The sequence below is a fragment of the Conger conger genome, chromosome 11 (genome assembly GCF_963514075.1).
Source record: "Conger conger chromosome 11, fConCon1.1, whole genome shotgun sequence".
Taxonomy (NCBI): domain Eukaryota; kingdom Metazoa; phylum Chordata; class Actinopteri; order Anguilliformes; family Congridae; genus Conger; species Conger conger.
In genome coordinates, this window is record NC_083770.1 from 7,208,426 (window position 1) to 7,231,745 (window position 23,320).

Consider the following 23,320-nt stretch of genomic DNA (forward strand, 5'->3'; position numbering starts at 1 on the left):
ACGGCCGGTTCTTCAAAGCTCTTAAAAGGTCCCTCCTAAGCACCGATCCCCCCCCAAAAAAAGCAGAGGGGTAGGGAGGACACGGGAGCGGTAAAGCTTTTTGTCGGTGAGCGTGTGTGTGGCTGGAGAGGTGGTCTCCTCTGAATCCTAATGGAGGATGAAAGTTTGGGAGCTGATAAGGTGAGATGAAAGAGATGACAGAGGCTAGCCCTCCTGGCCATCAGGTGTCGTGCCTTGTTTCCGTAAAAAGACTGCGGGTGTCTGAGGAGGAGGGGGAGCAGGGGGTGAGTGGTTGTACAAATAGCTCCCCAAGTCTGCACAACCTTATTTCAACTGTGTCGAAAATGTGCCATACAGGAAACCTTGCCTCACTGCTTTTTGGATTGTTGAGCATCAGGGCTGTAATACCTTGAGTATTACATGATAGTTATTTAGCTGAATCTTTTATCCAAAGCGACTTACAGTTGATTCGACTAAGCGGGGGGGACAATACCCCCTGGAGCAATGTGGGGTTAAGGACCTTGCTCAAGAGCACAACTGTTTACCAACAGAAAACCACCAACTTTCCCAGTTATGTATCTTAGCCATTAGACTATAGGCCGACCAATTATGTGCACTTATGTGTAATATCTGTACAATGCCTTAGACTCATATGCTGAAGAGAGAAAAAACACTTAGCATTTAGCAGACACTTAGCATGACGCTCTTTACTGGAGCAGTTAAAACAGATTGATACAGCTGGATGTTTCACTGTTTTACTGAAGCAATTCACACAGAATATCAATTCAGGCGACAGTGCCCCAGCTGTGAACTAAACCTGAAACTGGTGTCAGAGCTCTGGTGGTCTGGTGACCAACCACAGCCTCCTATAGACATATTTTTACTTTGTTCATAACTGCGAAAAGAAATACATTCACATGAAATAAAAACTAAGATGATATCCTGGCCTGTATCTGTACAGCACACTACCCAAAACAGACAGAATAACAGGTCCCAGCATTGTGTACACTCAGTGACCACTTCATTAGCTAGACCTGTACACCGTCTCATCAAGGCCAATATCCAATCAGCCAATCATGTGGCAGCATCACAATGCATGAAAGCATGTAGACATGGGCAACAGGTCCAGTTGTTGTTCAGACAACAGGTCCAGACAACAGGTCCTAGTTGTTGTTCAGACCAAACATCGGAATGGGGAGGAAATGTGATACAAGTGACTTTGACCATGGGATGATTGTTCATGTCAGGCAGGGTGGTTTGAGTATCTCAGAAGCTGCTGATCTCCTGGGATTTTCACACACAACGGTTTACAGAGAATGGTGTGAAAAACAAAAACCATGCAGTTTGTGGCAGTTCTGTGGGCAGAACCGCTCGTTAGGTCAGAGGAGAAGGCCAGAGTGGTTTAAACTGGAAGGCAACAATATCTCAAATGAACAGCTGTATGCAGAAGAGCATCTCTGAACACACAAGTCAAAACTCGATGTGGATAGGCTACAGCAGCAGAAGACCACTAATTTGTGGCCTCTGTCATAATTCGTTTTTTTAAAAGAACGCAGGTGTAGAGAAAGGCCTGTAATCTGTAATACCAGGGAGGACCATGTCACCTCCTCACCGAGCGATTTGGACATGATGGGACATTATGGGTTTGGACACGCATGCTTTTGATATGCTTGGATAGCAGGACTGACAGCGGCCAACAGGAAACACTATGTGACGTGACACGCTGCCCTTCTTGACAGTTCCTGAGCGGAGTGACATGCAGTCCCCAAGCCCCTGGCCAGGCCCGCCGCTGACCTGCCCACAGCCAGATGAGCACCAGACGGGCTGGCCCCTCTATCCGGAAAAACAGCCGCTACCCGAGATTAGCGGCATACAGTGCAGACCATAAGTATTTGGACAGCAGTAGAATTTATTTTTCTCTTGGCTCTGCACTCCAGCACGTTGGATTTGAAATGAAACAATGAATATGAAGTTAAAGTGTCACCATTAATTTGAGGGTATTATACATTCCTATCGGGCGATGCAATTACATCCCGTTTTATACATGGGACCAAAAATAATCGGACAGGTGGCTTCTCAGCTGTTTCTGATTATCCCGGTGTATTCAATCGCTTCCCAATTGCAGGTATAAGAAAGCGTTGGGTATGGAGTATTGATTCTGGGCTTTTGATTGCCTTTAGAGTCTGGCGACCGGCTGATCCCCCCCACTCTGTTCCCCCCCCACTCTGTCCCCCCCCCCACACCCACACTGGAGCCGAGGTGCCACCGCCAAAAGAGAGAGGTGGACAGACTCAGAGCGCCGCATTCTGCCGAACGCTGCAGTTTCCACCGCCATCCTGGCTCCGGTCCGTCGTCTGTTTGCGTTAGATTTTGTGATTAAAAAAACCACCGCCGGGAACCCAACCTCGGCTGTCGTCGACGAGCGGAAGGTTCTGGGAGACGGGGAGTTTAACATTTAAGCTTGTCATCTATCCGTCAGCAACACCTCCTCCGATAATGACACGTCTACTGTCAACTGTTCTCAAACGCCCACGCCCCTCTCCTCTCTTTCTGCCCCCGCCCTGCCGGCTCCAGATCGGACTGAGTGTGCGTGCCTCCTTGGGTGAAGGAGCACGGGTCGGGTAACTTGATTTTGCCGCCTTAATTACTTCTGAAAACCTCTGGCCGGTGGAAAAGGCTATGTGGCACCCTCATGCCGTCTCCGATCTCACCCCCTCCCTCCCACCTGATATTTTCACTACTCAAACCCTTCTCCACCTCCCCCGCTCTCCTAACTGTCAAGAGCCTTTCCTGCATTATCACACTACAGCCGTATATCTTATTTGCCAGCTAAAACCTGTTAGCTCCTTGAACAACTATGAGTGAGAACCTTTGACTTGACGGCATTTCCATACCTACATTTATACACATCAATTAATAGTCATTTGATAATGACTTTTAACAATATTGCCATCACTAAAAATAGCTGGAAAATAGCTGGATAGAGCAGACAAAACATTATTGGCTACTTTCGGTTTAAAGTATCCAAATGTGAAGCGTGGTCTTGGATCCGTTGTTAGATTTATTTTTTGGTCATGCAAGACCGTGAATGAGACTCCATTTTATATCGTATTGTTTGCAGGGGACAGGGGTGTTATTTTCAACGGATCTTCTGAAAAAAAATCATTAATAAAAGGTCAAGATTGGGTGATTTCAGGAAGAACATGGTTTGAGAGAAATGTTAACCAGGGAATTTAAATGTCTTGCTCAAAGATGAATAAAAATAGCTATATATCATCATTTGAATTTTCCCTACGGCAGAAGGACAGAGAAAGTGAGTCTGGCGTCTACTTCTCTAATTGTAGAAAAGTGGGTCAGACTGAAATCCTTATCCAGATCATTCCGCATACCTTTCTTACCTCGTCTAAGAAAGCTGCTTATTTGTACTGACTGTTTCTTGTGATACTCATCAGATGAAGCAAAAAGCTAGAAAAACTTTTTCGCTTGCTGTCAACATTCAAGACATTAAAGCACCATAACTAATGCAAATGTACGCTGGTGTGTCAGTATTTATTCAGATTTATTCAATCCCTCTCCTAAAAAGTTTTGTCAGTTTAAAAAGCTTCTCCCCCCAAAAACGTGTGTGTGTGTGTGTGTGTGTGTGTGTGTGTGTGTATTCGCATGTGTGTGTGTGAGTGACAGAATGTGTGTGTGCATGTGCTTGCATGTTTGTGTGTGTGTGTGTATTTGTATGTGTGTGTGTGTGTGTCCAGTATTAGTGGATATTAGTGGATTAGTGTGTCCATGTATTGGTGGATGTGCAAGCATGTGTGCATGAGTTTGTGTGTAGGTAAATGTGTGCATGTATGTGTGTGTTTGTGAGAGAGAGCGAGAGTGTGCATGTGCATGCATGTTTGTGTGTGAGCATGTGTGTGTGCACATGCTTTTGTGTGTTCATGTTTGTGTGTGAGTGCGTGCGTGTGTGTGTATGTGCGTGCGCGTGTGTGTGTGTGGGTGCACGTGTGAATTCTTGTGTGCAGGTATGCCGGCTTATTTCAATGTGAGCATCTGTACCAATATGTGGGTCTGTGCACAAGTGTTTGCATGTCTGCTCCCAGCTCATAGTCCCTCTGGACAGGCGATCAAATTAATTATTCAACTGTTTAGCTTGAAGCATGGTCGTGTTAATGATTCCAGTTTGAATAACAAATCGTATTACTAATAATCTTAATTATGATGAAAAGAAGAGTCATTTAAAATGAAGGCCATCGATGTTATCATTAATCGAGCCTGTTCTCACACTAATTTGTGACTGAATGTTCTGACCACTGAAAAATGGCCTCTGTGTTCCCAAAACTTAACATCCGCCCCAGCGGTTGAAGATAACACTAATAATAGTACATTAACCAAAACTGAGACTCCCCAACACATGAAATGTTTTTGTGTCTCTATGCTCAATTAATAATGTTAATGTTACATAAATAACCCTAACTATAACATCTGCTGCTGCATTATGTTTGCGGTTTGCCCACAGATTATGTGTAAATACATCTATTAGTTAATATTACATTACGTGGCATAATATATCTGTTCATATTTTATATCTATTATATTTCTCCTCGCAACTGCGGAATGTCATCGTGGGATGGTGTTTATCGAGGATTTGGTATTTGTGAACCGATTTGCAGGGCGTGAAACATCAGTGCGAGATCATGTGGCATTAATCCTGCGGAAGGGAGCAGATAATGCCTGAGTGCAACGCAGTCGTCTTTACAAATGGCGTCTGTTAACTCGAGAGCAAAATCCATGTCTCTACACACATTAGAATAAAGTACGGGAATGAGCTCAACATAAAGATAAATACACATACTTAAAGGAGCTCTCTTAACTCTCTGCTTCCTCTATCTCTCACCCCTGTCTCTAACTAATCTCAGCCTCCATCAGCGCCACCCCGTCACACCCAAACAAATCCTCATTTTAAAAGCGAATGCCTCGGGCTACTGACTCATCATGTTTAGACACCTTTCTAGCCTGCTGTAAAATCCAGCTTTAAGCTGGTCAAGCTGGCCATAAACTGATCAAGCTGGGTATGAGCTGGTCAATCTCCATGACTGAGCTGGTCATAAGCTGGTCCAGCTGGGTATGAGCTGGTCAATCTCCATGACTGAGCTGGTCATAAGTTGATCTAGCTAGGTATGAGCTGGTCAACCAGGAAGCTCTGGTAACTTTTCCAAGCTGGTAACTGGTCACCCAGCTCACCCTGTAGTAAAACATAGCTTGAGCTGGTCAAACCATGTGAAACTGGGAGCTGGTCTAAACTGGTCAACCAGCTAAAACCAGGTCGAGCGACCAGCTGTTTCAAAACCTACTAGCGTGAGCTGTTTTCCTCAGCGGGATAGTGTATGGAGGAACTGCGCAGTCTGGCGTTGACCCTGACCAGACCGTGGCAGTACGGGTTGTGTTCACCGGCTCAGCAGGTCAGCGCAGAATCAGACATACATTCGGAGGGAGGCACTCGTCTCGTTTTGCACTGGCAACCCCATCTGCTTGTCTGGGCGTCTGCCCGCAAAGGCTGGGTCAAAGTGTACGTAGGCTCTACCGCTGGACCGCGGGGGGGAAACGGAGCGGAGGAATAACACGTCCGATGGGCTTCTCCACACTCCCTCAAACCGACCACAATCAGAAACTCCAACGCTGCCCATATGCGTTTGTAAAAACCATATAAGTCGCTGAGTAGCTTTTGTTAGTTTGTTTTCCAAAGTGAAATATATAAAAACATATTATATGATTATAACCTTTCCATTATTATGGCCCCTTTTATATACAAGGATATATTATTCATATAAAATTCTTATGAGCTCCATAAAATTCTAATGTTTTGAACTAGTAATGAGTATAGCTACATAAAAGGGGTCATAATCATGTACAAATTAATATGTTTTCTTTATCTGTCATTTAGTAAAACACACAAATCAACCTATATGATTTGAACAAACATTTTGCATATAGGTGAGAAAGAACATAAAGAAAGCAAATGTTCGGTAAGGCTTGTTAACAGCCTGTTAATTACACAGTATCTATTGGGTAAATACACAGTCACATGTGTACTGTAATCATTAGGTAACTCCACTGATTTCAGTGGTAAAAACGATTCAATGTCTTGTAATAGGGACCATTAGCTCTCAAGCCAACTCTGGTGCTTTTTGCACATATGTCGATTTCTATGCTCTGTCCCATTTAAATAAATAAATTAACTGTAAAAAAAACAAAAACATAAAGTACCATATGTAAGTACTAGGTAATTATGTTTTACAGCCAATTTCATAGCATTTACCTCTAAAATGAAAATAGTTTCCTAATAGGTCCCTGGTATTTCCCAGTAAACACCAGGAAATTGACAGACTCTAAAATTAGTCTGTTGGCATGGTGCCTCTCAACAAGAAGGTCCTGAGTGTGGAGTTTGCATGTTCTCCTCGTGTCTGAGTCGGTTTCCTCCAGGTACTCCACTACAATAATAGTAATAATACATTTTATTTGAAGTGGCACCTTTCTAGACACTCAAGGTCACCTTACTTCTCTCCCACAGTCCAAAGACATGCAGGTTCAGGACTACAGATAGACAGACAGAAAATGAGCTTATTAGCTAACTCTGGCGCATTTACATTGATGTGGAAACGGAAAATGTCCTCTCTGCGTGGAGTTTGCAAGTTCTCCACCGTGTCTGTGTGGCTTTCCTCCCACAGTCCAAGGACATGCAGGTTAGTGACTACAGATGAAAACTAGCTCTGCGCCAACAGCTCTGGTGCATTTACATTGATGTGGAAACTGAAAATGTTGATTCATGCGCACTCTCCCTGGTAAATAAAAATAATAAATAATAAATAAAAAAAACATAAAAAATGAAATGGAAACGTTGCCGGGCCCTACCTTGCTGGACGAAGGAGCCGTAGACGAACCACATGGAGTTGTAGAGCGTGGTGGAGGAGACGGAGCCCATGGGCAGCCGCGGGGGGTTCAGCCAGTTGAGCAGGTACACCAGCAGGCCCACCAGCAGCACGGTGCCGGCGATGCAGGCCCACAGCGAGAGGTCGAAGGGCGCCAGGCAGGCGAACATGTCCACGGTGCGCTCGGCCTTGCGCAGCAGCACGCCCACCGAGTAGTCCATGTAGCGCGTGGTGAAGTCCACCACGCTCTCGCGCTCCGGGGTGATGGTCAGCGCCGACAGCCCCACGTCCGCCCGCTACGGGAGGGAACAAAACCCAGGGGGTTAGCAAAGGAGGGAACAAAACCCAGGGGGTTAGCAAAGGAGGGAACAAAACCCAGGGGGTTAGCAAAGGAGGGAACAAAACCCAGGGGGTTAGCAAAGGAGGGAACAAAACCCAGGGGCTTAGCAAAGGAGGGAACAAAACCCAGGGGGTTAGCAAAGGAGGGAACAAAACCCAGGGGGTTAGCAAAGGAGGGAACAAAACCCAGGGGCTTAGCAAAGGAGGGAACAAAACCCAGGGGGTTGGCAAAGGAGGGGACAAAACCCAGGGGGTTAGCAAAGGAGGAAATAGTTGAAATTGTACTTCCCTCTAGGGTCTTTCAGCGCACTTGTCCCTGGTTATGGGTATGCACTTTGCACTTTGTTGTATGTCGCTCTGGATAAGAGCGTCTGCCAAATGCCATTAATGTAATGTAATGTAATGTAATGTAATGAAACAAAATGGAGGGGGACGGAGGGCCGGTCGGGCTCAGAGAACAGCAGCGGTGCCAGTCGGGCTCAGAGAACAGCGGTGCCAGTCGGGCTCAGAGAACAGCGGTGCCAGTCGGGCTCAGAGAACAGCAGCGTGCCAGTCGGGCTCAGAGAACAGCAGTGCCGGCCCGAAACCAGCCGTCGCCGTGGTCTCTCTTTATCTCCCGCCTTTTGAAAAGGCCCTTCAGGGAGCTCTCTGAAGAGTATCAGCAGTTCACCTCACAGTTATCATTTCAAGAGTATATCTAATTGGCGCTTGCTATTCTTTTTTAAGTGTCTTGTTTAAGCTCTGAAAAAAGTTTCAATGAAATTCTTCAAATTAAGCATTCACTTTTAGTCCTACAAAGAACGCAACGTCCTAGCGAGAGAGTTTTTATAGATTTTTTCCAAGTACTTTCAGTTATTTTTCCAGAAAATAAAGGTCTTTTCTCAGGCAAACAAACAAAAAGGCAATGTGCCATTCAATTCAGGAGTAATAGAGGTCATTCAATCAACATTAGCAATTTTATTATTAATTACCTGACATTATTTAGCTCAAGCTTTTATCCAAAGCAACTTACAGTTGAATAGACTAAGCAGGGGCCTGGAGCAATGTGGGGTTAAGACCCAGGACCAACAATTGCACTGCATTGGAAGAACCACCAACCTTCCAGATTCCAGTGAAGCACCTTAGCCCCTATGTTATATGCGGCTATATGCTACAGGCTGTCTCAAGTTTGATCTTCTTCGTTATCCTCTGTTGTCTCTCAACATGAATATAGAAAGTTATCTACAGTACTTCCTTGGACGACAGTAGTCGGGCATGTCCCACATATTACAGTAAACAGAAAAACAGAAAGCCCCCTCGGAAAAAAATGGCTCCCTGTGATTCCATAGAAGAACCCAATCTAGTTGAAGGGTTCTTTGTAAGGCAAAATGGTTTTTATTTCTGTCACTTTACACCTATGATAGACTTTTCCCATAAAGAACTAAAAGGGTTCTTCTCTGGAGCGAAATAATCCTGGAGTGTTGCTAAAGGGCTTAAATGTACATATTTTTAATAAACTGCATTAGTGAGGGTTGTGGGGGCCGTGTAACTTGGCGAGATTCACGGTTCAGACTGAAAAATGACACGCTTCCGGAGAATTCTGTCAGTCTGTGGCGGTGCGTCGCCCAGCGAGCGGGGGAGTCGAGGGTGGGTTTGTGAGAGTCACCGTGACGACGTAGACCTCTCGTTCTGTAAGAGGTCGTAGGTGCTCATGTTCTGTGTGAGGTGCGCAGCATCTCAGAATGAATGCACAAGAGGCTCTCAGGGAGACCTGCGGCCATGCTGCACCATCCTGCTGGCCTTCTGTTACCCACAATCGCCCTGGCTAAGGGAACCGCAAAGAGCCAATCATATGGGGCCACTCCAAAAACCCTATGGATGCTTCATGAGCACTTCTCTGAATATCATGTGTGTGCATGTGTGTGTGTGTGTGTGTGTGTATGTGTGAGTGTGTAAGTCTGTGTGTATGCGTATGTGTGTGTGTGTATGTGTGTGTGTGTGTGTATGTGTGTGTATAAACAGTGTGAAAACGTGTGCCCCCTGTTTTTATTCTTGATTTTAAAGGTTCTCCTCCACTTGTTTTGAACTGAAAACATAAAACTGCTGATGCTAATTAGCATTTTTTAGTCACCCAGGCACAAAATGTATATTAGCAAGTTAATATACTCTTGCACCCTTAACTAAATCATTTGTGCATTTCAACAGGCGGCAGTAATGGTAAGTAGTATCTCTGTGGCTTCCCCAAGCATGGCCACCACAGCCGGGAACGTCTGGCCACAGGTCCAGAAAAATAACGATTTTATAAATTGGCACCAACCTATCACCAAGCAAATTGGTTTTCTGTGAAGCTTAAGGAGCAAAAAAATAATAAATCGTCGGTGAGAATTACTTCATATAGTATGAATCACTGATGTTACTCCCCCCCCCCCAACACACAATTAATTCACAGTTGACTAAATCGGCTAATTTCATGGTCCGGTAAGGAAACAAAATGCTTAAACGGGCAGAAATTGCGACTTACGCAGCGTGTGAAAAATATGCGGGGACGTACAATTCCCAGCATGCTCTGGGAGAGCCCGGGAGACACCAGCAGGCGTGTGGTGAGTGTGCCTTTTCCCTGGTCACTGGACGACAGCAGAGAGCATCGCCGTGTCTCTGAAGCTCAGACTGAGAAAAAAGCAGCCTGGGGCCCATCTCATTATCAACGAGGGGTGTCTGTCACTAAATTGTGTTTTAATCTTTGGTCAGTAATGAGATACATGTGAAATTAACTGTATATTAAAGTGGAATGTTTTCCATGTATGTCTGACTCCAAGCTAATGATGCCCTCTGGGTTTTACCAGAATGTCAAAGCTAGTTCTGAAGGAACCGGCCGCCATTTTGGATAGAGCAAAGGGCTGTGTATGTGTGTGTGTGTGGGTATGTGTGTGTGTGTGAGTATGTGTGTGTGTGTGTATGTGTGTGAGTGAGTGTGTGAGTGTGTGTGTGTATGTGTGTGTGAGTGTGTGTGAGTGTGTATGTGTGTGTGTGTGTGGGTATGTGTGTGTGTGTGAGTGTGTGTAAGTGTGTGCGTGCGTATGTGTGTGTGAGTGTGTGTGAGTGTGTGTGTGTATGTATGTGTGAGTGTGTGTGTGTGTATGTGTGTGTGAGTGTGTGTGTGAGTGTGTGTGTGTGTGTGTGTGTGTGTGAGTGTGTGTGCATGCATTAAGGTATCCCGGTGTGCTTTACTGATAAAAAAGAGAGAGAACTACAAAGCGAGCCTTTCAACACATTCCCTTCAGCTCTGCACTTGTGAAATCTATTCCCGAGAAGTCTTTCATTTAAAAAATTGAAAAAACATGACCTTGGAATTCTCATATTTTTATTACGCTAAAAATCCCTGAACTCTGGGGGAGAAAAAAATGAACAGCAGTGCTTTAGAAATGGTCTCTATAGAAATTTGAATGTCTGAGGATTTAAATAATGATAATAGCAGTATTAGGAGATTGGATTGTGGGAAGACATCTTTGGGGGGGGAAGGAAAAAATCGTTCAGAGAGCAAAACGAACGGATATTGCGGTCAGAATGTTTTTCTTTTTTTCCCACTTCATGGCCAGAGTCATCTCCCTGGATTGGGAGATAAACTACAACAGTTGTGCATACTCCCCCAACTGTGAACATGTTAAGAAGGAGACTTCCAATGGTGATAGCCTTAGGTGACGGAAGCAGGTTGGGAATGTTCTGGAATGAAAAAAAAACAGCGAGGGGGTGGAGTGTAATGGCCCTGAAAATGCTCTGCTGACCTCCAGCTGTTCAAAGCTTTCACTTCCACTTGTCAAGGGGCGGAAAGTGCCGGTCTGTTGTGAGCGTTATTATCTCAGCACAGACTGTGCAAACTGTTTGACTGTAAATTCTGCAGTGCGGCTTTGTTCAAAACCCCACACCACTCATACTACCTTTCAATGACAAAGAGTCTGAAGAAATCTAGTACGAGTTAGTATGCAAGTATGTAGGTTTGCTGTCTACCATCCAGTAGGTTTTCATTTCAACCCTAATTTGGCACACCTGATTCTACTAATTACATGATCTCTAGCTCAGTGGTCCTCATTCCTGGTCCTGGAGAGCTGGCGTGCTGGCTTCTGCTGTTACTCAGCACTTAATTGATCAATTAACTCATCTCACTTGGTTTACTGGGTCTGAATTGGTGGCTGATATTAAGGTGAAAACAAAAGCCAGCACACCCTGCGGCTCTCTAGGACCAGGAGGGAGGACCACTGCTCTAGCTGTTGAATGAGGTGTGGTTTGTTAGGCCTGGCATGAAACCTGGGAGACTTCAGAGAGCATTGCTATTTTCACGTCAACCCCAATTTGGCTCACCCAATTCTACTACTTAGCAGCTCAACAAGATCTCCAGCTGTTGACGTGTGCTTTGTAAGGGTTGGAGTGAAGACCTACAGGAACCCGAACGAGCAGTCCTGTTGGATTACGTAGAGTCTGTGTATGAGTCTGAGAAGAGAATTCCTGCAGATTACTGATAATTTAAAGACATTTTCACAGACAGCGAGTTTGGTTAGCCCCATTGGCTAATTAAGTATGTTCTGGTTCATCACACTTCAGTGAAGGTAGGTTAAAAACAGATTTCCAATGAATTCCCGCCATGAAGGAGACCAACGGGAAAATAGAACAATTTTAAGACTATTTTGCTTATATTTCCATAAACATTTCCATATTTTTCCATTTATGGATGGAAATCAATCATTCCTCCGGTTTATTGGATTGATGTGACCGGCAGAGAAACAAAGCATTCCCTCGTAAGAGCCCTAAATAACATCCCGTCAACTAGTTTTACAAGCATCCGAGGCGGGGAACGCAAACTTCCGCTGGATGGAGAAGGAGCTGTAGCCCTGCTCCCAGTTCGGCCTTGTGCATTCCCTGATAAATGATGGCTATGCATCACTTAGACCAGTCGAATTACCAAAGCACAGAGCTCCAAACAAACAGACCGTTTCTCATCGTGTTTACCAGGGCACCACAGTGCCTGCTCCCATTTTATTGCACTTTCATCTTAATGCACGCCGAAATTCCGCTTGTTACCTCTCATTATTTCCAGAAATTATATCCACTTATATTAATCATTGTTTCACACGGGGTACTGGGTCCTGGTGTGAATGGGTGTCAGTGGACTCTTTGCAGGCAGGTTTTTCGATGTTAAAGTCACTTATGTGTAGGCCGTTATTTTGGCGACAAATGATGTCGAACAAAAGGCACAAAAGACTACGCGATAGAGGACACAGGTCCATACAGGACAAGTTTTGGTCATTTTAACAGGACTGGTTGGTAATCATTCTGTGCAGTTGAAAAACTGGCCAATCAGAAATCATGCAGAAACTTTTCAATCAGTGTTTGCATATCTTCCAAGCTGCCTACAGCAATTATTCTCTGCTACCCAGACTGTTCAAAAGCACACTATAACCCCAGAGACACAAACGGGACTTACAAGTCAACCGAACGGGGTACGGAGGTGGAAGTTTCACACACATTTTCACACATATTTATGCTCCTTGTCAGGGTTTGAAGTGGAAAATAATTGATGCCGGTGCTCTGAACAAAATATAGAAGACCCAGTATGGTGTACTGGTCTGGTCCAGCCCACGTCAAGCCCTGGTACTACCACTGACTATAACAGCCTTTTACTGGGGAGAGAGGATGGTTGGGCAGGGACAGAAAAGAGTACTGGTTAAAATAAGTGCAAGGAGTCACGGTACTCCAAAGAGTAAAAAGGTAGAAGCGCCGTACTGCAAACCGGTGAGTACCAGCAGGCTTCAAGCATTGCTCCTCGTTATAAATGGCACAAAAAGGCAAGAACTAAAAATAATTACCCTTTCCTTTTATAAATAGCCAGAACACTATCAGGCACTTCACAAAACAGGTCATTGATAATGGGTCACAGAAATGGAAAAGTATTTAGGTTATTAACTTAAACTAAGGTTTATACCGACACAATTATACTAGCCTATTTTTAAAAAAGTAATTTTAGATTCGCATTTAAAAAAAATGGAATGACATCACTTTCAAAGCTGCGAACGTTTCAGAGTTGAGTTTCATCCTGAGACACCGAAGTTCCGCTGCATGCATCCACATCGGCATACGAATAAATATCCGTTTGACGTTATGAGAGAATGTTTATCTCACATAAATATTTGTTATTGAATTTCATCATCAGGCTTCCCGGTAATACCAGCGCACGCTGAGTTTGTGTTGCAGATCATTAAAACACTAATGTTCCCCCCGCGTTCCTCCATTTCGCATCCTTCAGACAAATGCTCCGGGCCCCATCACACCCACTTAATGCCAGCGCCCAGAAAAGCCTGCAGATGAGCAGTGACCTTGGCGCAACTATCACTTTTTTTCCCCCCCGTCGAACACTGACCCGAAAGAGAAATTCTGCGTGTGTTTGATCAGTGAAATATCTTCAGGCGCCCTCTGAACCAGTGGAGGGCGATGCCTGACATGGAGGGTCAGTGAGAAGGCTGGTCTTTGTTCCCTCCAGCTACTCCGGCTGAATGAGCTCACTGGCTGATCAACAGGCACCAATGTCGGCTGGCTTGCAGATTAAGTCACGGCCAAACCGTTCTTAAAGGGAAGCAAGAATAATCGTCAACGATCATTCAAGAAATGTGGCTAAAGTGTGAGATGGCGCAAGTCATGAAGGCCAGAAGCATGTATCAGCAACTCAGTAAGCACTTTATTCGGTGCTTATTAGACTCATTTTTAAAACATGCTAACTGCTGCTGTAGCCTGCTGCTGCTCTTCTGCATACCACTGTTGTAATGTGTGGTTATTTGTGCTACTTTCACCTTCCTGCTGGCTTTGACCAGCTTTGCCCTCTGCTCTGACCTCTCTCATTAACAAGGTGTTTCTGTCTGCAGAACTGCTGCTCACAGGATGTTTTTTGGTTTTTCACACAGCAAACTCTATAGACTGCTGTGCCTGAAAATCCCAGGAGATTAGCCGTTTCTGAGATACTCAAAAACACCCCGTCTGTCACCAACAATCATTCCATGGACAAAGTGACTTAGATCACATTTCTTCCCCATTCTGACATTTGGTCTGGAGAACAGCTCAACCTCTTGATCACGTATGCATGCTTTTATGCATTTAGTTGCTGCCACATGATTGGCTGATTAAATATTGGCATTAGCTGGTGCACAGGTCTACCTATTAAAATGCTCACTGAGTGTATGTGGGCCGCAATGCTCCCTTTTCCTCTAAACAGCACCCTACATACTATGTTTAGGTCCAAGAGGATTTTTGTTCACCTGGAACCAAGGAATCTGTGGAAAAAAATCATTTTAAATCTTGGCCCAAACGGTCGAAGAGTTATGGGCCAAAAATGTGTTGCGGCCTGTTATAGCGCCACCACGAGGCTGATCGGGGTAAGACGTGTCTGAGCAGTGCAAGGGATCAACCGCTTTCAAAGTTTGGTCAAAACCAACAGAATTGACCAAAACTGAATTGAATGAAATTGAATGAAAAATGAAGCTGGCGAGTGCTGCTAGTGGTCAGGTCGGTCTGACGGGAAGAGCCTGTTCACTCATATTGTCTGTGTAATACTGGTGACTGTTGGTTGCATTAATACTAAAGCAAGCTGCATCTACAAGCAGACAGCACAGTGTTTTAGTTATAATAGCTCGTTTGCATTAGAGAGAGGATGCAACTGAGCAGCATAGCTAGGGGCTGCACACTCGTGTAGGTCGCTGTCAGTCGTTCAGCTGTACGTCACTCTGGATAAGAGCGTCTGCCAAATGCCAATAATGTAATCTAAGTGTGCGTGTTTTGGCCCTCACCTTGGAGACCAGCTCTCCGATCAGCCCGTTCCAGACCCCGTCTGCCTGCTGGCTCCCGTACTTGTGGTCAGGAGCGATGTAGATCTCGTACTTGAATCCCAGGTAATTGGAAAGAGCGTCCAGCACATCTATGGAGAACCCTTGGTATTTCTTTGGCTTTCCAAGGACGTTCTCCGACACCATCACAAAGGGCTCTTCCTGCAGAGGGAGAAAAGCGTTGGAGACTGTGCTGTAAACCCGTTAAGTTAGGGACCGTGTCACAAAAGCAATGCTGTGTATTTATTTAGTGGCTGCTCACAAACGCGGGGCTTGCACAGCTGGGGACATTATCGCAAATTAAAGAATGGCTTACTGGGGGGCGCTCGCAAAATCAGTATTTACCAAAGATTGGCCATTAAGCACCATTTTAAACACACCGTGGATTCAATCGTCATCTCTACAGTACTTCGTTTCATATGTGCTACAGTTAAATGCCTGCTTTAGCTTCCATCCAAATTGAATCATTTCCTAAGGCACCTGTGAAGGCATAGCGCGTAGCTTAGTAAAGGATCATTCAGCACAATGTGCTGCCAGCTCGAGCCGCAAACGCAAACCCCCAAACAACCAAATGATTTTTTTCCGGTTAAAAGAGAGCGCTTTAAAATGCTATTGGTGGCAGCTGAACAATCATAGGAAAGCATTTGAGACAACTGGCTAAACACGGTTTACAAGAGCGTTAAACAGTAACTGAAAATTAAACAAGATTACAATCTCCATAGATAATAACGTTTTCACATGTTTTGCATATTTGATACGGAGGTTTCAGTTCTAGACCGTGTTTATGCATAGATGTACAGTGAGGTCCATAAGTATTTGGACAGTGTCAGGATTTTTAAAGGGCTGTAATTCCTACACAGTTTACTCCTTATGGATGTAAATACCCTCAAATTAAAATGTACAGTCCACACTTTAATTTGAGGGCATGGTATTTACATCCATATGAATCACAGCCCTTTAAAATTGTCTCACTGTCCAAATACTTACGCATCTCACTGGGTATAAATATAATAGTAATCTAACGTGCAAGTATAGCATCTGCTAAAATGCATGCTTGTTTTGCTTTTGCACGGCATGGTGGCAAATATGTTCATTACTCACATAAAATTCTCTTAACAGTAATAGCACGCACTTTTACAGCAGATACACATAAATTTGTGTTTCACACAGCATGTTTCAGTTCAGTGACAGTGATAGGAAACACACAGGGACTTGACTCCATCTGTCAGGTTTGACAGTCTCACAGCTGGAGAAACTGAAAATTGAAGCTGAGCGTTGTGACATTGTTCCTTTAACAGTGAACCTAAAGACATGCTGCGACTATCAAAACATGAATTAGCATCTGCATGCGAGCACACAAGGTGTGAATACAGTGAACATGGTGAGTATGTGTGTGAGCGTGCATCATTTTTAATGAAGGTGAATATACAGTATTTGTAGGTGAATATAAAGTGTGTGCTTGCATTCTAATTTTCTGTTCATGGCTGCGTCGGGAACATCCGCAAGTTGGCGACTTTTATTGCAAAATTTTCATGAACTGTTCCAGTTTAGCAGTCATGAATGAAGCAAGGTCCATGGATTTTCATAAAATGTCCCTTGAGAGTCCCTTGAGAAAGAAATAAACGTATATATTTTTAAAATATTTTTGGAAGGCTGTATAGACACTCGGGAGTAAGCTCAGCCCCACCTCGGCCTTTCCCGGCAATGTGTGAGGATATCTCAGAAGAACACCCGCAGCATGACGACATCACGTACAAATTGTGCTTAACATTCACACCGCAGGGCCCCTGTATCTCTCCTCCGCGCGACAGACAGCTGGCCTGTGCCACGCGTGCTTGATATACCCTCACGCGCGCGCCATGGCCGGCTGCTTTAAGACCGTTATATATGGCGATGTCATCTCGTGGAACCCGCCGACGCGGATGGGATGCCCGTAACAGGAAGTTACTGTATGTGTCCTACTGAACTCCCATCTTTATCACCAAAATATCCCCAGGGTATGAATGCTCATAAAAATACCCTTCTGATACCCAGACAGCAGTAATGGTTAGACACCTGCCGCTGATGCGTGTTCCTGTCTAGACCGATAGGGTGGCCTCTGTGTGTACTTGAATGTGCTGTGGTGCCTGGATCCTGTCTAGACCGATAGGGTGGCCTCTGTGTGTACTTGAATGTGCTGTGGTGCCTGGATCCTGTCTACACCGATAGGGTGGCCTCTGTGTGTACTTGAATGTGCTGTGGTGCCTGGATCCTGCCTACACCGATAGGGTGGCCTCTGTGTGTACTTGTATGTGCTGTGGTGCCTGGAATTTGGGTGCTGGTCAGCAGGGGGCAGCATTGGCCCTGCACAGAGGCAGTGCCACAGCTGGGATTCATTGTAATCACTGGAGCTGTGGCCCGGTACCTAATCACAGGCCTCATAAAGAGGCCAGGTTTTCAGGCCGAGGAGCTGGGTTTTGGAATGCAGTATTGTGGCCGCTGGCAGGACACATATACTCAGTGACTTAATTTCGTATTTATTTGACTTACTTTTTTGGGCTTAATGGTCTTCTACTGCTGTAACCCGGCCACTGCAAGGTTTAACATGTTTTGTGTTTAGAGATGCTCTTCTGCATACCACTGTTGTAATCCATGGTTGTCAGCTTCCAGTCAGCTTGAACTAGTCTACTATTTTCCTCTCTCCGTTCTCATTTACAAGGCATTTCCACCCTCAGAACTGCTACTCACTTGATGTTTTTTTGCACCATTAATCTATGAACTCTAGGGACTGTTGTGCATGAAAATTGCATGCGATACTCAAACCACCCCATCTGGCACCAATAATCATTCAATCATTCCCCATTCCGATGTTTGATCTGAACAACAACTGAACCACTTGCCCATATCTGCATGCTTTGATGCATTGAGTTGCTGCCACATGATTGGCTGATTGAATATTTGCATAAATGAGCTAGTGTCCTGAGTTTGAGCTGCATTTACCTAATAAAGTGGGCATTGAGTGTATGTATGAGAGAAAGTGTGTGTTGTGTGTGTATATACTGTGCATAAACTTAAAATACGAAACCTTAAGATGAAACTAACCTGCTAACACTTGCCTATTAGCACAAAAAGTGTGATAAACTTCTAAATCAATAGGAAAAAGGGAAGCACAGAACAAATCCTCTCGGTTTTCTGCTTTTGGAGCTCATTAACCAGGCACCTCTTAATAGTAACAAGCCTCGGAGTCAACTGAACCATAAATCAAATAAAGATTTCACAGCAAAACACTGGGGCATTATATGAAGTGAAATTACGAGGCAAAGGATAATTCCTGCTTGATTTATTATTGTTATTACACACTATGCAGAAGTGACATGGGGATATATTGTCCCTGTCAGAGATTGATAGTTGTGGTGACTCCAGTGCAAACAGAGGCCTGGCAGCTGGAACAGCCCTGAGATAGAACGACAGAATGTGACTGTCAGGCATCAGGGACTGAAAGATATTTATGTTGTGTTTTTTTCTGGTCAAATCTATAGGGTTTAGCAGTACACATGTATTTATGAAGCAAATTAATACGAATTAACATTAATGAAGCAAAATTGAAATATAAAGCATCCTGACAAACAGACACAGTCTGAGAGAGAGAGAGACAGAATATAGACATTTTTACACATGCTTTTATTGTCATTGCAAATATGTATGTATTTATTTAATTATTTAGGTATTCATTATTTATCTTGTAGAGAGAGATAGACAGTGAGATAGAGAGAGAGAGAGAGAGAGAGAAGGAGGGGGGAGAGAGAGAGAAGGAGGGGGAGAAAGAGAGAGAGAAGGAGGGGGAGAGGGAGAGAGAGTGAGGGAGAGAGCGAGGGAGGGAGGGAAGGCTGAGAAGCTCACTGTCATTTCGTAATAAAAACAATTACGATCTGTGTTCTGCAAACTGATTCATATCTTCACTCTGGAATGGCTTGGGAAAATGATGTAATTTGCTGGCAGAAGCACAAGACACCGCACTGACTGCAGATTGGGCCGCCACTCTGCCATTTACTGACACAACACAGCGGGCAGCCCGTGCTCACCGCACAATTACTGTTTCTGAATTACAGACAGCAAAAGTTCAATGGAGAAATATTATTATTAGAGGGCCAAGCACCCCATTGCATTCCCCTGTATTTTTTTATTAAACTATATTCTCTTGTTTTGTTTCTTCAGTTCTGGCCTGATTGCTTTTTACAAAACTTGGCACATTGACAGAAGGTTATTCCAATGGTCAATGAATGTTTTGGGCCCTAAACTGATAAACTCCCATACCCCTTCAACAAATTATTAAGTGCAAAGAGCCTTGATTAAATCTCAATCTAGTAGCAATTACCTTCCAAGACCTTTGATATTTGATTATTGTTGGTGTGTGGTCAATATTGCTACTATTAGAGATTGCATTTACATGTATATTATTATTTGAAACAGAAAGAGAATTTTAATGTGGATGTAAAGAGAGCCATGTCTCCCCTAAGAGAGGAGGCTATGAAGTCACTGGAAAACTACAGAAAGTAGTTTACTTTCCCCTCCTTTTTTGTGAAAAATAAAATTCATTAAGTCTGAACCATCGTTCCCCCAAAATCGATGCCATTCAGAAAAAACTCAAATAGTATCACAACACGCGTATATTACAATTTGGTGGCAATATATTGCGGTTTACAATGATGAGGCATCACATGCCCAGTATAAACATTATTAAAAAGAATACAACTTAAAAAGAATATTGTTTTTAAAGAAATAATTTGCTTCAGCGCTCCAATCTTAATGGTATCATTCACATCATCTACAGTACATGTGAAAGATACTGAGAGAGGGTGAGGACAGGGGCTGAGTGCAGACTGTGTTGATCCGGCAGAACTGCCAAAAACTGAAGCTGCCAGGATGAATGTGATTGACAGCCAGACAGACAGACAGACAGAGCTCCATCAAGTGTCATGTTCACACATCATCCCTACCCCCCTCTCTCCCAACCTGCACTTGACAGAGAGAGAGAGAGAGAGAGAGAGAGAGACTGAGAGGGAGAGAGAGAGGGAGAGAGAGAAAGTGAGGGAGAGTGAGGGAGAGTGAGGGAGAGAGAGGGAGAGAGAGAGTGAGGGAGAGAGAGGGAGAGAAGGAAGTCCACGCTCACACAAAGTTGGTGTGCAGTGTATGGTGACGAAAAATTCTCAGGGTGACCCGTCCTCCATCTTAGACCTCCCACTGCGGACAGGAAGTCCACATCGCCCTCATCCCGAGAGGAAGGGTGATGTCCGCGTGCACACCGTCACCGAGTGCCTTCACCGCCCGGCAGGCGCCCGCAAAACCCCTCAAATTTATTTTTCTCATTTTCCTTCATAAATCCCTATTGATGACCGCAGTGTTTCTGGGAATATGTCAGGCCGATTTATTACGGAGGGGGGCGTTATTGACCGCGTGCGGGGGTGCGCATTAAGCCGGGGCTTTCTAATCCGTGCCGGCCCCCGACGCTCAATAAGCTATTAGCGCGAGAGTGGACACGCATGCCAAGCTCCACCGCGGCCGCCAGGCACCATCCATCAGCCCCTACGGTCAGCCCCGCTAACCCCACTAACCCCGCTAACCCCGCTAACCCCCCAGCCCCGCTAACCCCACTAACCCCCCAGCCCCCTAACCCCACTAACCCCCCAGCCCCGCTAACCCCACTAACCCCCCAGCCCCGCTAACCCCACTAACCCCCCAGCCCCACTAACCCCACTAACCCCACTAACCCCCCAGCCCCCTAACCCCGCTAACCCCCCAGCCCCACTAACCCCCCAGCCCCACTAACCCCCCAGCCCTACTAACCCCACTAACCCCCCAGCCCCGCTAACCCCCCAGCCCCGCTAACCCCCCAGCCCCACTAACCCCACTAACCCCCCAGCCCCACTAACCCCACTAACCCCGCTAACCCCCCAGCCCCACTAACCCCACTAACCCCGCTAACCCCCCAGCCCCACTAACCCCCCAGCCCCACTAACCCCACTAACCCCACTAACCCCCCAGCCCCCTAACCCCGCTAACCCCCCAGCCCCACTAACCCCCCAGCCCCACTAACCCCCCAGCCCTACTAACCCCACTAACCCCCCAGCCCCGCTAACCCCCCAGCCCCGCTAACCCCCCAGCCCCACTAACCCCACTAACCCCCCAGCCCCACTAACCCCACTAACCCCACTAACCCCCCAGCCCCCTAACCCCACTAACCCCGCTAACCCCCCAGCCCCACTAACCCCACTAACCCCGCTAACCCCCCAGCCCCACTAACCCCACTAACCCCGCTAACCCCCCAGCCCCACTAACCCCACTAACCCCGCTAACCCCGCTAACCCCGCAGCCCCGCTAACCCCGCTAACCCCGCTAACCCCGCTAACCCCGCTAACCCCCCAGCCCCACTAACCCCCCAGCCCCACTAACCCCACTAACCCCCCAGCCCCACTAACCCCGCAGCCCCGCTAACCCCACTAACCCCCCAGCCCCGCTAACCCCGCAGCCCCGCTAACCCCGCTAACCCCGCAGCCCCGGTAACCCCACTAACCCCGCAGCCCCGCTAACCCCGCAGCCCCGCTAACCCCACTAACCCCCCAGCCCCCTAACCCCGCTAACCCCCCAGCCCCACTAACCCCACTAACCCCCCAGCCCTACTAACCCCACTAACCCCGCTAACCCCCCAGCCCCACTAACCCCACTAACCCCCCAGCCCCACTAACCCCCCAGCCCCACTAACCCCCCAGCCCCACTAACCCCACTAACCCCCCAGCCCCCTAACCCCGCTAACCCCGCTAACCCCCCAGCCCCACTAACCCCACTAACCCCCCAGCCCCGGTAACCCCACTAACCCCGCAGCCCCGCTAACCCCACTAACCCCCCAGCCCCCTAACCCCGCTAACCCCCCAGCCCCACTAACCCCACTAACCCCCCAGCCCCACTAACCCCACTAACCCCGCTAACCCCCCAGCCCCACTAACCCCACTAACCCCCCAGCCCCACTAACCCCCCAGCCCCACTAACCCCCCAGCCCCACTAACCCCACTAACCCCCCAGCCCCACTAACCCCACTAACCCCGCTAACCCCCCAGCCCCACTAACCCCACTAACCCCCCAGCCCCACTAACCCCGCAGCCCCGCTAACCCCACTAACCCCCCAGCCCCCTAACCCCGCTAACCCCCCAGCCCCACTAACCCCACTAACCCCCCAGCCCCGCTAACCCCACTAACCCCCCAGCCCCACTAACCCCCCAGCCCCACTAACCCCACTAACCCCGCAGCCCCGGTAACCCCACTAACCCCGCAGCCCCGCTAACCCCACTAACCCCCCAGCCCCGCTAACCCCGCTAACCCCCCAGCCCCACTAACCCCCCAGCCCCACTAACCCCGCTAACCCCCCAGCCCCACTAACCCCGCTAACCCCCCAGCCCCACTAACCCCCCAGCCCCGCTAACCCCGCTAACCCCCCAGCCCCACTAACCCCACTAACCCCCCAGTCCCACTAACCCCCCAGCCCCACTAACCCCACTAACCCCCCAGCCCCACTAACCCCACTAACCCCCCAGCCCCGCTAACCCCCCAGCCCCGCTAACCCCGCTAACCCCCCAGCCCCACTAACCCCACTAACCCCCCAGCCCCACTAACCCCACTAACCCCCCAGTCCCACTAACCCCCCAGCCCCACTAACCCCACTAACCCCCCAGCCCCACTAACCCCCCAGTCCTGCTAACCCCCCAGCCCTACTAACCCCACTAACCCCCCAGCCCCGCTAACCCCACTAACCCCCCAGCCCCACTAACCCCACTAACCCCCCAGCCCTACTAACCCCACTAACCCCCCAGCCCCACTAACCCCGCAGCCCCACTAACCCCACTAACCCCCCAGCCCCACTAACCCCCCAGCCCTACTAACCCCACTAACCCCACTAACCCCCCAGCCCTACTAACCCCCCAGCTCCACTAACCCCCCAGCTCCACTAACCCCCCAGCCCCACTAACCCCCCAGCCCCGGTAACCCCCCAGCCCCACTAACCCCCCAGCCCCGCTAACCCCCCAGCTCCACTAACCCCCCAGCCCCACTAACCCCCCAGCTCCACTAACCCCCCAGCTCCACTAACCCCCCAGCTCCACTAACCCCCCAGCCCCACTAACCCCCCAGCCCCGGTAACCCCACTAACCCCCCAGCCCTGCTAACCCCCCAGCTCCACTAACCCCCCAG

The 23,320-nt window shown here is 47.2% G+C and overlaps 1 protein-coding gene across 1 annotated transcript in view; it reads right to left on the reverse strand.

Annotated features, from left to right (window-relative positions):
- The window catches only part of grid2 (glutamate receptor, ionotropic, delta 2), a 243,616-nt gene that overhangs the window by 99,793 nt on the left and 120,503 nt on the right, over window positions 1–23,320 (reverse strand). The window contains exons 9-10 of the mRNA XM_061260515.1: window positions 15,068–15,265; window positions 6,907–7,219 (exon numbers count right to left, since the gene is read on the reverse strand). Of these exons, the coding sequence (XP_061116499.1) occupies window positions 6,907–7,219; window positions 15,068–15,265 (511 nt within the window). The remainder of the gene's footprint in view (window positions 1–6,906; window positions 7,220–15,067; window positions 15,266–23,320) is intronic.